At 43.7% G+C, this 13064-nt stretch overlaps 1 protein-coding gene across 1 annotated transcript; it reads left to right on the forward strand.

Moving 5' to 3' along the window:
* Window positions 1-8571: 8571 nt before the first annotated feature.
* PAQR8 (progestin and adipoQ receptor family member 8) lies at window positions 8572-12864 on the forward strand (the record flags this gene model as incomplete). The annotated part of the gene is made up of 1 exon (XM_080805311.1): window positions 8572-12864. One exon carries the CDS (start codon window positions 8572-8574, stop codon window positions 9634-9636), a length of 1065 nt encoding a protein of 354 aa, XP_080661437.1. The 3' UTR covers window positions 9637-12864.
* Window positions 12865-13064: the final 200 nt, after the last annotated feature.

Below are 13064 nucleotides of genomic sequence, written 5' to 3' on the forward strand. Positions count from 1 at the left end.
TCTTGGAACATCTCCTTTGTGTTAGGCACAAGTAGTAGGTGATAAAAGATTCTCAAGCCCTCAAAGGATCTAATAGTTTAGTGGGCAGAGAATATAACAGGCACACTTCAAAGATACTAAAGGTTTGGTTCTACACAACCAAAGTGTTTACTGCAATCAACTGAGTCAAATGACTTCTTTGGTTTCCTAACACATATACAAGTTATATTTATACTATTCTGTGTCTGTTAAGTGTACAATAGCATTATGTCTTTAAAAAACAAAGTACATTCCTTTATTTGAAAAAAAATTTATTGCTAAAAAATGCTAATCATCATCTGAACTTTCAGTGAGCTATAATCTTTTTGCTGGTAGAAGGTCTTTCCTTGATGTTGATGGCTGCTGACTGATCAGGGTGGTGGCTGATAAAGGCTGGGATGGCTGTGGCATTTTCTTAAAATAAGACAACCGTGAAGTTTGCCTCATCAATGAACGAATTCTCCGTAGTATGTGATTCTGTTTGAAAGTGTTGGTATTTGACCTCTTCCCATGAATGTTCTTAATGACATCTGGAATCATGAATCCTTTCCAGGAGGTTTTCAGTTTACTTTGCCCAAAGCCGTCAGAGGAATCAATATCTATGGCAGTTACAGCCTTATGAAATGTGAATTAAATAACATTTAATTTAATTTATATTGTAAATTCTGTAATTTATAAATTATGGAATTTATTTATTTTTAAGATTTTTAACTATTCATTTGAGAGAGACAGAGACAGAGAGAAGCACAAGCAGGGGGAGAGGCAGAGGGAAAGGAAGAAGCAGACGCTCCACTGAGCTGGGAGCCGGACATGGGGCTCAATCCCAGGATCTGGAGATCATGACCTGAGCCAAAGGCAGGCAGACACAACCAGCCATCTGAGCCACCCAGGTGCCCCTAAATTATGGAATTTAATTAAGAATTAAATTAGACTTGAGAGTTGAAATGACTCTTTGATCCATGGGCTGCAGGATGGACGCTGTGTTAGCCAGCGTGAGAACATTAACCATCTCCATAGAGCTCTTGGGTGATCGGGTGCACTGTCAATGGCTGTAATATTTTGAAAGGAATCTTTATTTTGAGTAGTAGGTCTCAAAAGTGGGCTTAAAATGTTTAGTAAACCATGTTATAAACAGATGTGTTATCATCCAGGCTTTGCTATTCCCATTTATAGAGCACAGGGAAAGTAGACCAAGCATAATTCTTAAGGGCCCTAGGACTTTTGGAATGGTCAGTGAGCACTGGCTTCAACTTAAAATCACTAGCTTCATTAGCTTCTAACAAGAGTCAGATTGTCCTTTGAAGCTTTGAAGCCAGGGACTGATTTCTCTGTAGCTACAAAAGTCCTAAATGACATTTCCTTCCAATAGAAGGCTGTTACATCTACATTGAAAATTTATTTTGTTATTTAATGTAGCACCTTCATTAATTCTCTCGGCTAGACCTTCTGTGTAACCTGCAGTTTCTACATCAGTACCTGCTGCTTCACCTTGTACTTTTATGTTATGGAGATGGCTTCTTTCCTTAAACTTCAAAGTCAGCCTCTGCTACCTCCAAACTTTTCTTCTACAGCTTCCTTACCTCTCTCAGCTTTCAAAGAACTGAAGAGAGTTAAGGCATTGCTCTGGATTAGGCTTTCACGGAAGGGAATGTTGTGGCTGGTTTGATCTTCTGTCCAGAATGTTGAAACTTTCTCCACATCAGCAATTAGGCGGTTTCACTTTCTTTTCATTGGTGTGTCACTGAGGTAGTACTTTGATTTCCTTCAAGAGCTTTTCCTTTGCATTCACAACTTGGCTGGTTTGTTCAGGAGGCCTAGCTCTGGGCCTGTCTTGGCTTTCAACATGCCTTCTGCATAAAGCTTAGTTATTTCTAGCTTTTGATTTGAAGTTAGAGATGTGTGACTCCTCCTTTCACCTGAATACTCAGAGGCCATTGTAGGTTTATTAATTGGCCTAATTTCAATATTGTCATGTCTCAGGGGACAGGGAATCCCAAGTAGGGGAAGAGAGACCAGGGACTGGCCAGTCCATGGAGCAATCAACACACATTTATTAAGTTTGCAGTCTTATATGGGCTCAGTCCATGGTACGAAAACAAATATCATAGTAACAGCAAAGATCACTGTAACAAATGTGGTAATAATGAAAAAGTTAGAAATATCAGAATTACCAAAATGTGACACAAAGTGAGCAAATGCTGTTGGAAAATGGCACCGATAGACTTGTTGGATACAGTGCTGCCACCAACTTTCATTTGTAAAAAATGCAGTATCTGGGGGCACCTGGCTGGCTCAGTCAGTAAAGCATGCAACTCTTGATCTTGGGGTTGTAAGTTTGAGCCCCACATTGCATGTAGAGATTACTTAAAAATAAAATCTTTTTAAAAATGCATTATCTGCAAAGCACACTAAAACAAAACACAGCAAAACAAGGTATGCCTATAATACAAACCAGGACACTGTATACAGAAAGGACAGTGCTGTTTTTGGTGGGGAGGGTAGTGCAGTGGTAGTATAGGCAAAGAAGCACCTGAAAGGAAAGGTTCTCCTGGGGAAATTTGAACTGGGGCATGAAGGATGAATAGGAGTTGGCCAGTGGGCATTAGTGGTGGGCATTCCCGGCATGTACACGAGCACAGAGGCCTGAAAGAATGGTAGAATTAATGGAATACAACATAAAAGTGGCAGGATTAGAGGATGGCTGGGAATAGTCATGGAGACACACAGGTAGGGACCAGAGGAAAGGCGTCCTATATCCTACAAAGGTGTAGGAGATAATGAGCACCCAAAGTAGGGTACATGTGAGCCCCCAGAGCTAGGGAACCCAGCAGGTGGAGGAGGTTGCAAGGAGCAGGAAGGGCCATGGGCATACCTGGTATAAGCAGTTACATCTGTTACTAGGAGACTGGAGACCAGCCCAGGCGCCACACTGCTCATCTGTCCAGCTCCTCTCTGAAAGTTAAATGGTTATTTATGGGCACTTGACATTGCATAATGCAGGGAAACACAACACTCAGAGAAACAGGTCATTTCATTGTTTTATTTAGCGTGAAGAGGAGCTGCATTCTGGGTAGTTTTCATCCATCAAAACTAGGTAGACGAAACCAAACCTTCAAAATGCATACTTTGGTCATGATTTCTTTTTCTTTTTCTTTTTCTTTTTTTAAGATATTTATTTATTTATTTATTTATTTGATAGACAGAGATCACAAGTAGGCAGAGAAACAGGCAGAGAGAGAGAGAGAGGGGAAAGCAGGCTCCCCGCTGAGCAGACAGCCCGATGCGGGGCTTGATCCCAGGACTCTGAGATCATGACCTGAGCTGAAGGCAGAGGCTTTAACCCACTGAGCCACCCAGATGCCCCCATGATTTCTTTTTAAAAAGAAAATGTAAATATATAATTTTTTATTAAAATGTCAAATTATTGCTCTGAACATAGATTTTACCTGTTCTTCTCTTTCTATTTTTGTCTTACAGTAATTATCTTTAATTTTTCTAAATCATCTTAAAGGAGCATCTGAAATAAAACTTTAAGATTGGACCCCTAAATGGTCCAAAACACAATGTAACTTTTTTTTTTAAGATTTTATTTATTTATTTATTTGACAGAGAGAGAGATCACAAGTAGGCAAAGAGGCCTGCAGAGAGAGGGGGAAGCAGACTCCCTGCTGAGCAGAGAGCCCGATGCAGGGCTTGATCCCAGGACCCTGAGATCATGACCTGAGCCAAAGGCAGAGGCTTAACCCACTGAGCCACCCAGGCGCCCCTGCTGCATACTATTTTAAATGTGGGAACTTGCATACCACACAGTCCCTGCCTCGAATGGAGCTGGCCAGGAATGGAAGAGTGAGCAGAGTAAACCAACAATCAGGACCCCAGACAAAAGTGTGCTGGGGGAGGAAGGCCAGGGTAGAATGTTGCTGGGGAGAGTCTTAAAACTGGCTTAGGGGTTAGGAAAAGCTTACTGGTGGAGCTCCTGGGAGGAACGTGGATGAACTGGAGTTGCCACTGGAATTGCCGGACTGGAGGGTTGTCATTGTATGCAGAAGAATGCACTGGAGATAAAGAGTGTGACACTTTTGAAAAACGTCCAGTGCTATCATCTAGGCCATCAGTGGGGGGTGGGGGGGCATGTGGATCCTCTCCTGGGAGAGGAAACTGTGAGTGGAAGGAGGTCAACAGAAGTTGGCCTGTTAAGGGCTAAGAGTTTGTGTTGTAAACAAGCAGTGGTGAGCTGCTATGGGATATGGGGAGGGGAGTGGTGATCAGATTTCCATTTTTAAACTATCACCCTGAAGTGGCTTGGAAAAGAGGGTCTGGGGGACATGAGACAGGGGAGCTGGAGGAAGAAATATCAGTGATGACATTGCTGTTATCCTCTGCAAAAGTTCATTTTGAAGGCCTGAATGGAAAGCAGTAGAAATAGAATGAATGAATGGATTCCAGAAATGTTCAGATAAAATCAACAGACCCTAAATGACTGATTTGATGTAGGGGAAGGGTCAAATCTGGGTTGAAGAAGTTTGAAAATGTTGAATTTGAAGTGCCCGTGGAATAGTCAGTTGGAAATCCAGAGCTGCTAAATCCAGATCCACTGGATAATTGAATCTAAAGGGAAGATTTGGCTGCAGGTGTATGTGTGGGAATCATCTGATACAGGTGCTAGCTGAAACCAAGGGTATGGGAGCAGGACCCCCATGAGAGGGACTGTGGATGTGGAAAAGGGAGCAGATGGTGGACTGCAAATACCACAGTTGATGGGGTGGTGGAACAAAACAAACAAACAAACAAAAAACCAGGCAAGACCAGAGAGGACTGTGTCATTTAAGCCAAGAGAGGGGGCATTGGTCAGCAGCATGAATCCCCACAGCTTGGGTGAGATTAGGAGTGAACAAGCTAAAAGCTTTCTGCAACATCAGATCTAAACTCTCGCTAATGCCATGGCACCTACCCCGCTTGCTGCCTTATTACTCCCCAACAGCCCCTCTGCTCATGGACCCACAAAGAAGCCACTGCATTCCCTCGCTCATATTCACCCCTCTCCCGGAATGCCCTGCTCCTCACCCCTTCACGTGTCTCAGCCCCAGCACGCCCAGAGTGTGCTCTGCTCCGGAGACCTGTTTGTATTTCACTCTACTTAACACCCAATTATACGTGGTCTGGTGGTATTGGCTACAGATTCATGAACTTTCAGAATTACCTTGTAGGCTGTTTGAGGTGAGGGGTCTTATTTTTATTCTTCCTTCTTGGCTTTTGTTGTCTACAGTATTGTTGAGCTGACAGTCTTTGCTCTGGAAGAGCTCTGTTATTGATCAAAATATGATGATCTTAGCCAGTTCATGAGAATTCTTCAGGAAGATTTCATTTTGACTGTCTCAGCAGAGGAGCTGGAGATAACCCTGTGCACAAGAGATCATTCTAAGGTAATATCTTGGTTGGCTGATGATGACATCATCAGGGAGAAATCCATGGGGACATGACTGGGAGACCCTTACTCAGGGTCAGCACAAGGAAGGATGGAGGTGTGTGCCTGCACTAACATCATGAGGCCAATATGTAGTTTCCTCCTGGATAGGCTCTCAGACTTTACAGCGGGCCCTTTGAAGCCTATTTCTAGAAGCACAACACACTCTGGCTCAGTGAAAGTAGTGCTGTCTATGGGGTTAGCCACTGAACGGGGGGCTTCTGAAGTTAATGATGATAAAACAAAAAAGTCTACCCTCTCACCATTGCTGTGGCTGTGGTGGCTGTTCTCAGATGAAGGGAGAATTTTATGGCCGGGGAAGGAGCAGTTGCTGAGCACGGGACAAAGAAATAATCCCCTCTCTTTCTGACCATTAGAATTTTTCATGACCCTGCATTTCCAAAGAGGACTTTATTAGATCCTTTCACCCATAGATAGATGACCTAGATCTTTATAGCATCCTCACTTCTGACAGAGATAAGAGATCATATCTTGAGTTGGAGGCCAATGGGTGGTGTCCCTGCAGCAACCAGGTCTCCTTGTGTTGGGCTGCACACTCCAGAGGATGGAGTTATTAAGGAGACCCTGAGGCTGGTGTGGCAGCATTTTAAAGATCCTTGGGAAAGAAAGCTTCATTTGTAAGAGGAATAATGATTCTGCCAATATTTTTTTTTCCTGTGCATCCTTTTCTTTGAAGCTAAAGTTAAAACCCTTTTATCTTGTACTTCTCTGCTTCTTAGTTCTATAAACCTCTCCTAGTTTATTTTCTATAAGTATGAGAGAAGTAGAAATAATTTTCTGAAAAGGACTTGCCAACCTAAAGCCATGAAGTGAGGTTGGTGATAAAAAGACTGGAAGAATGCTTGGGGTAAGAGCCCTGCTCACAGGGCTTTCTGGAAACTGACAATAAAGCAGCATCATGATCTGTCCTTTCTCCCTCAGAAGAGACAGATGCCAGTTGATTCCTAGGTCTGCATTGTGCTTGGTTCCAACTATTAGACAACCAAAACCCAAGTTTTCAGTCCTTAGAAATTCATTTGCATTATTGCCCTCGACACCGTATTTTGTAGAGACAAACATAAGCAGAAATGGTGCAGTCATGTGTTATTTAACTTTGGATGTGGACTTGTCTCCAGTAGGTTTGGGAGCCCAGAGATGATGGAAACACCCTTAGATGGCAATGCTTAGTGGGGCCTACCTGGGAGCATCTTTAGGGATTCCTTCCTCTGCAGCTCATATCCCCAGTGACTCACCTCTTTTACTCCCAAGGACAAAATCACACCAATATTTCTATCTGATTTCCCTCTCCACTTCACAAGAGATGGCAGAAGCCTATATCTAAAGAATAGCACGCTTTAATTCCACAGAGCTCCAGGCTCCCCCAGGCCACATGCTTCTCAGCCAGTAGCCACAGGACAACTTGAAACATTGTCCAGTGTTCCAGGCCCAGTCATGCAGTGGGTTCACTTGATTCTGGGGCCAGCATACTCCACCTGTTCCACCTTCCCGTCCCTTTCCCTTAGCCCTGATGTCCTCTGTCAGCAACAGCCACAGGAGGTCAGTTGGAGGAGTCTCCATCTAGAACTTAACTCCTAGTTCTTGGATCCCCCTGCTGGCCAAGAGCAGAAGCACTGCTTAGCTTTTTTTTGTTTGTTTGTTTGTTTTAATGAATTAAGGTATTCTGATGACTGTTTTCTTTCTCTCTCAGTCACCTTCTTTTTGTCCTTCTGACTCCATAATCCTTAATAAGCATTTAACCACCACAACCACTCATGCAATATGTAGAATTATTACTCCCATTTTACAGATGAAGAAATTGAAGCCTAGATAGCTCTATCTAGCCCAAGGTTACCCAGCAGATGGCCCCAAACCAAGGACTGAATCCAGGTCTCCCTGGACTTTTTAATTTTTTTTACATTTTATTAATTTTCATGCCCTGCATTTTAGACCTGGTATTATTTTCCTTTTCAATGTTGATTAAGAAATGTGAGTAGGAACATTAAATTTTCCTCACTAAAATTAGTAGTGCCTTGAGCAGCACTTGGTGTATCTCTCCCAGCAGAAGGGCTCTGAAGCGAGGGGCCATTTAGATAAATCGATCAAGTTTTGAACTTCTCTGAAGAAAAGAGGCTGGGAAATATGAAGTAGAGAAGGTAGCTGTATATATGCTGAAAATCCATTTCCAGTCCAATTACCCAAAAAAATTCACATGAAATTTTGCAGCTATTTTGTGAAATGTTTTATGAGACAATTGCTATGCTCATCTGGCTCATCTGTCATGTAAAAATTCCAAGTGTAGGGTAAATAAGCATTTTTGAGGTCTGAAATTCATTGAGTACATATTTAGGTACCCAGGAGAGACAAATCCAAAACTACTTACTTTCCAGAGCATAATTTAAAAAGAAAAGAGAAACACTCCTCCCAATCTTTACAATTAAATTTTACGTTAAATTTAGTCCACATGTTAATTTTCTTTAACTGTTAAATTATTTCCCAGAATATGTACTGGTCTTTATCAACCAAATTCATGACTCATTCGCCTGTCTTTACATTGAAGTTCAAGTTAACTATTGCTTATCTCAGAATTTCAAGTCACTGGCGAACTTAGTGGATATTTTAAGATGAGGTGCTTGAGAAGTGTAGGCTATGGTTAGTACCATAAATATTTATAATTTTGTAGTATCTCATATTATTAGAGCATGTGTGATGACTACATTGTAATTGCATCTAGGAAGCCTCAAAGCCCCTAAAGGCACCCTTACTTATCTTGTGGCTGCCGTTCCAACAGTCTGGCTAACAGCCCCATCCTACTAGATGGGACTTAGCCTCACACCGCAGTGGGTAGCAGAGACGAAACCAGAACCTTCGGGTGGAAGGGGATCTTGGTATAACTCCACTGGGTACAGATGTGACAAAAATGAGGCTCAGAGAAGCCGCACGCGGCTCCCGGGCTCCCCTGCCGCTCTAGAAGCACTAAGCAGCCCCACGGCCCTTGCCGCCGCCGCAGCTCCGGGCGCCTGCCCGACCCCCTCGCCGGTGTGCCGATTCTCCTGTGTTCTCCTCAGGTCCCGTCGGCCGCGCCGGCAGCCATGACGACCGCCATCTTGGAGCGCCTGAGCACGCTGTCGGTGAGCGGGCAGCAGCTGCGCCGCCTGCCCAAGCTCCTGGAGGACGGCCTTCCCAAGATGCCCTGCACCGTCCCCGAGACCGACGTGCCCCAGCTCTTCCGGGAGCCCTACATCCGCACCGGCTACCGGCCCACGGGCCACGAGTGGCGCTACTACTTCTTCAGCCTCTTTCAGAAGCACAACGAGGTGGTCAACGTGTGGACCCACTTGCTGGCCGCCCTGGCCGTGCTCCTGCGATTCTGGGCCTTCGCCGAGGCCGAGGCCTTGCCGTGGGCCTCCACGCGCTCGCTGCCCCTGCTCCTCTTCATCCTGTCGTCCATCACTTACCTCACGTGCAGCCTGCTGGCCCACCTGCTGCAGTCCAAGTCGGAGCTCTCGCACTACACTTTCTACTTCGTGGACTACGTGGGCGTGAGCGTCTACCAGTACGGCAGCGCCTTGGCCCACTTCTTCTACAGCTCCGACCAGGCCTGGTACGAGCTCTTCTGGCTCTTCTTCTTGCCCGCAGCTGCCTTCTGTGGCTGGCTGTCTTGCGCTGGCTGTTGCTATGCCAAGTACCGCTACCGCAGGCCTTACCCGGTCATGAGGAAGCTGTGTCAAGTGGTGCCGGCGGGGCTGGCCTTCGTCCTAGACATCAGCCCGGTGGCCCACCGCGTGGCCCTATGCCACCTGGCTGGCTGCCAGGAGCAGGCGGCCTGGTACCACACCCTCCAGATCCTCTTCTTCCTGGTCAGCGCCTACTTCTTCTCCTGCCCGGTTCCTGAGAAGTACTTTCCGGGTTCCTGTGACATCGTGGGCCATGGGCATCAGATCTTCCACGCCTTTCTGTCTGTCTGCACGCTCTCCCAGCTGGAGGCCATCCTTCTGGACTACCAGGGGCGGCAGGAGATCTTTCTGCAGCGCCATGGCCCCCTGTCTGTCTACATGGCCTGCCTTTCTTTCTTCTTCTTGGCGGCCTGCAGCGCTGCAACCGCAGCGCTCCTGAGACACAAAGTCAAGGCGAGACTGACAAAGAAAGATTCCTGAGGCTGGCAGGTGGGGAGGTGTAGAGGCAGCCTGCCGTGATTTGGGGAAAGCTCAGTACAACAATAGGAGTTGACTTTTTGTTTTTAAGAGTTGCTTTTAAATTAACACATATTTCCAAGGATATACTGTGGCATTGGAAAGCCAAAGGATTCAAGAATTTTGTTGTTAAAAGTTGTTGCTAATAAAAGGAGTATTACTTTTCCCTCTGTGTCACAGCCTTACGAGATACAGGAAAGGAAGGGACATTGGCTAGGATTCATGGGACACTGAATTAAGGACGATCTTTCTGCCTGAAAATTTAGTGGAATTTTGACTTTGGCCTCTAGGGCCAAATCCTGGAGCTAAAGGGGTTATAAAGTTGGACTGGAAAGTAAGTATGTGGCTGGTCCACACCGTATTGGAATGGCCATCCTACCATACTGGTCTTTGGTAATTGAGTAAACTGACCCAAGAACTTGATTTCATTTGGAGTTCAGATTGTCCAGGGTGGAGAAGTCAAAAACTTCAAGACGATTCAGTGAAACCCTTAGACATAATGAATTACTTGGTTCATCTGGGTTCTGGTCCCTCCTCTCTTGCCCACTTTGACACTGACCCTTTTCTCAGGATGACGTCTGCCTAGCTGTTTTCTCTACAGTGTACTCCCATCCGTACCTTGCATGGTAATATAGAGGACTATGAAGCAGTCATATTTCCAGGAAATGCTTGGATCCATGTGGACATTCAGGAAGCTTATTTTCATATACTACTAAATGGTACTAGAAAGTACAGTGCCAAGAGCCATCAGAAGGCCCAGCCAACAAGCATGGATACTGTTTTGTGTCATGAGACCCTTCTCTTTTATACCTGTGGACTGCAGTACTTGAGATCTATCAGGGCTGTCTTATAGGCCAGAAAATCTGGGGCTTGTGCTAGGGAATCTTCTCCAGATTTGGACCAACATGTTTAAAGAAACAAAACAAACAAAACCCTGAATAGAATGAATTGGTTCTGGTTCTTCTAGGGATCTGATTATTTCAAGAGGAACCCAAGGTCTAGATTCTTAACTAGATGCTGCCATGTAAAGGACCCACATATCTTCCCTAGTTCAGGGTCTTCAGGCAGGAGGTTATGCCTCAACTTAGAGATGGATCCTTAAAATAATCAAGCCCCAGGACAGATGAGCATGTGTGATCACTGTGGGTTGGTCCCTGAAGACTCCTATGGGTAAGAATGGTGAACCAGGTACCCTGTAGCTAGAATTTTCTGTTGTCTAGTAGCTCCTGTGGGGTAGGGGGTACTTGTGATTAATGTGTTCTGGTCACACAACCCTCTCTGAGGACTGATTTATGTATTAATCCAGTGAAGGGGGCTGTGCTGATGGAGGAGCCATGGGAGTCTTCTCAATATCTATGTTTCCTATCAGTATAAGGTCCCTTTTACTACAAAGGGAAGTACTTTGTTTTCACTCCAGTTTGATGAATCTCTTCTATTAATAGGTTATTTTATCTTCAGGTCATTGTTTTCTTCCTTTCTCTGAGCAATTTGTGGATTTTGTGCCTTATAAATGGAAACATGAACAGTTTACTTAATACATGGCCATGCGCAATTTTCAGTTTTGGGTTATTGGGATAAGAAAAAAAGAATGCATTGCTTTTGAACCAGTGGGTGAAAGAAGAGTCAGAAAACCAGAATTACTTATAAATCAAAAGGCACTGTCAAATGGTGGGGGGAGACACTGTCAGTCTGCATTTTGGCAAAACAAAACAAAAAACACAACCTCAACTGAAGTTTTCCTATAATCTTCGTATCAAGAAAGCGTATGTCTTGTCTGCTACGTGGATTTCCTAGATGGATTTCTCTGTTAATCCTTAAATACCTGAACTTCTGTGCTACCCAAGTGTCTTACATAAGCTTCTGGGGTGCAGGTCAAATTCATCACAAATAAAGCTGACAAAACTGAAGTCAGTTGAACCAAACAAGGTGATGGGGAGTTGTACAAACACATCGCAAGAAGAGGGTCAGTTTAAAATGTTTGAAATGTTCATTTTTATGGAGTCAAAGATCATATTCTTCTAAAAGTTAGGAGGAAAGTAAGTCAGGCTCTTGAATATGGCGGTGGTCCTGGTGGACAGAGATCTTTAGGCCAAATGCAGATATATTTTAGAAAATAGGAGATAGGACAGCAGCAGTGATCTTCAAATGCAGTCAACAGACCAAGGTAAGCTGACACACTCTAAACGGTCTGTGACAAGTTCAGATAGATTAAGCTCTTTAAGATATTGCCACAAAATTATTACTTTAATTTACACAGATACTGGTCCCTCAAGTGGTAGGAAATTTTTTAAAAATAAAGTTTTTCACCAGAGGTAATTGAGAGCATTGGGGACTAGGTACCTCATTAAAATACCAGTATCATAAAAACAAACAGATGAGATAATCAGTGTCTTATTAGAAATATATAAACATAAGAAGTGCAAATGTTTAAAGTTACTCAGACTTTTGAGGGATTAAATACTCCTTTTAGAACATTTTCATTAAAATGAGTGTATCAGCCAGGAACAGATCTAGTTTACTTAAAAGAAGTGATTAAGTATTTGATAAAGGAGATGATTGTTTTCTTGCAACATAACCTCCCCAACAGTTGACATCTGGAAATTCTGCCGATTCTCTCTATTAAAATATAAATGCTTCTGGGAAACCTAAACTATCAGTCATTTGCATCTTGTGAATAAAAGTTCTGATGGATTTGTATGAGGCCCTACTCAGGGTAAGGAAATGGGGCATCGGGACACAGCTGACTGGGGACACATTTGCCTATTTCCCTTCTGCCTAGTACTTTCTGACTTATATTTACTAATGAGCTAACGTCAGTACTCAGATGTTAAAAGTTTCATTTCTCACCTCTGCTAAAAGCACTTCACTAAATAACAACACTCTGAGTCCTCTATTGGAAGTTTGAAATAGTAGGAGCTCAGGTTGTGGAATGAAGGTAGCTCATTCCTGACTCCTATCCACAAATGGTACTTTAATACTTAACAAGTTCTTCAGATGCTACACTGTAGTTTCAAGTGGACCCTCCAGATGGCGCTCATGTCTTACTCAGCGTGGCTATTGTATCCAAGTCTTTGGGCTGCTAATTGTATTGGTCCTAGTGTTTTGCTTGATTGCTTGGCAAAGAAAAAATGGAACTATTTTCTGTTTATATAAATCTACTTACACGAATGACCATTAAACAGATTTTGTATATATGGATTGTTGTACTGTCAGCAACTATCTTGTTTCTTTGACAAGGCCTCCTTGTCAAAGAAGGTCTTCGTAAACAGGGTCTTTTCATAGTTCAAAAGAAAAACAAACAGCTTGCTTTCTTAGTGGGTTGGCCAAAGATCTCTACCTTAAAGAAAGGTTTTATCTAGACAAACATTAATAGAAGGAGGAGGTCAGGACAT

Source organism: Martes martes (genome assembly GCF_963455335.1).
Source record: "Martes martes genome assembly, chromosome: 6".
NCBI lineage: Eukaryota > Metazoa > Chordata > Mammalia > Carnivora > Mustelidae > Martes > Martes martes.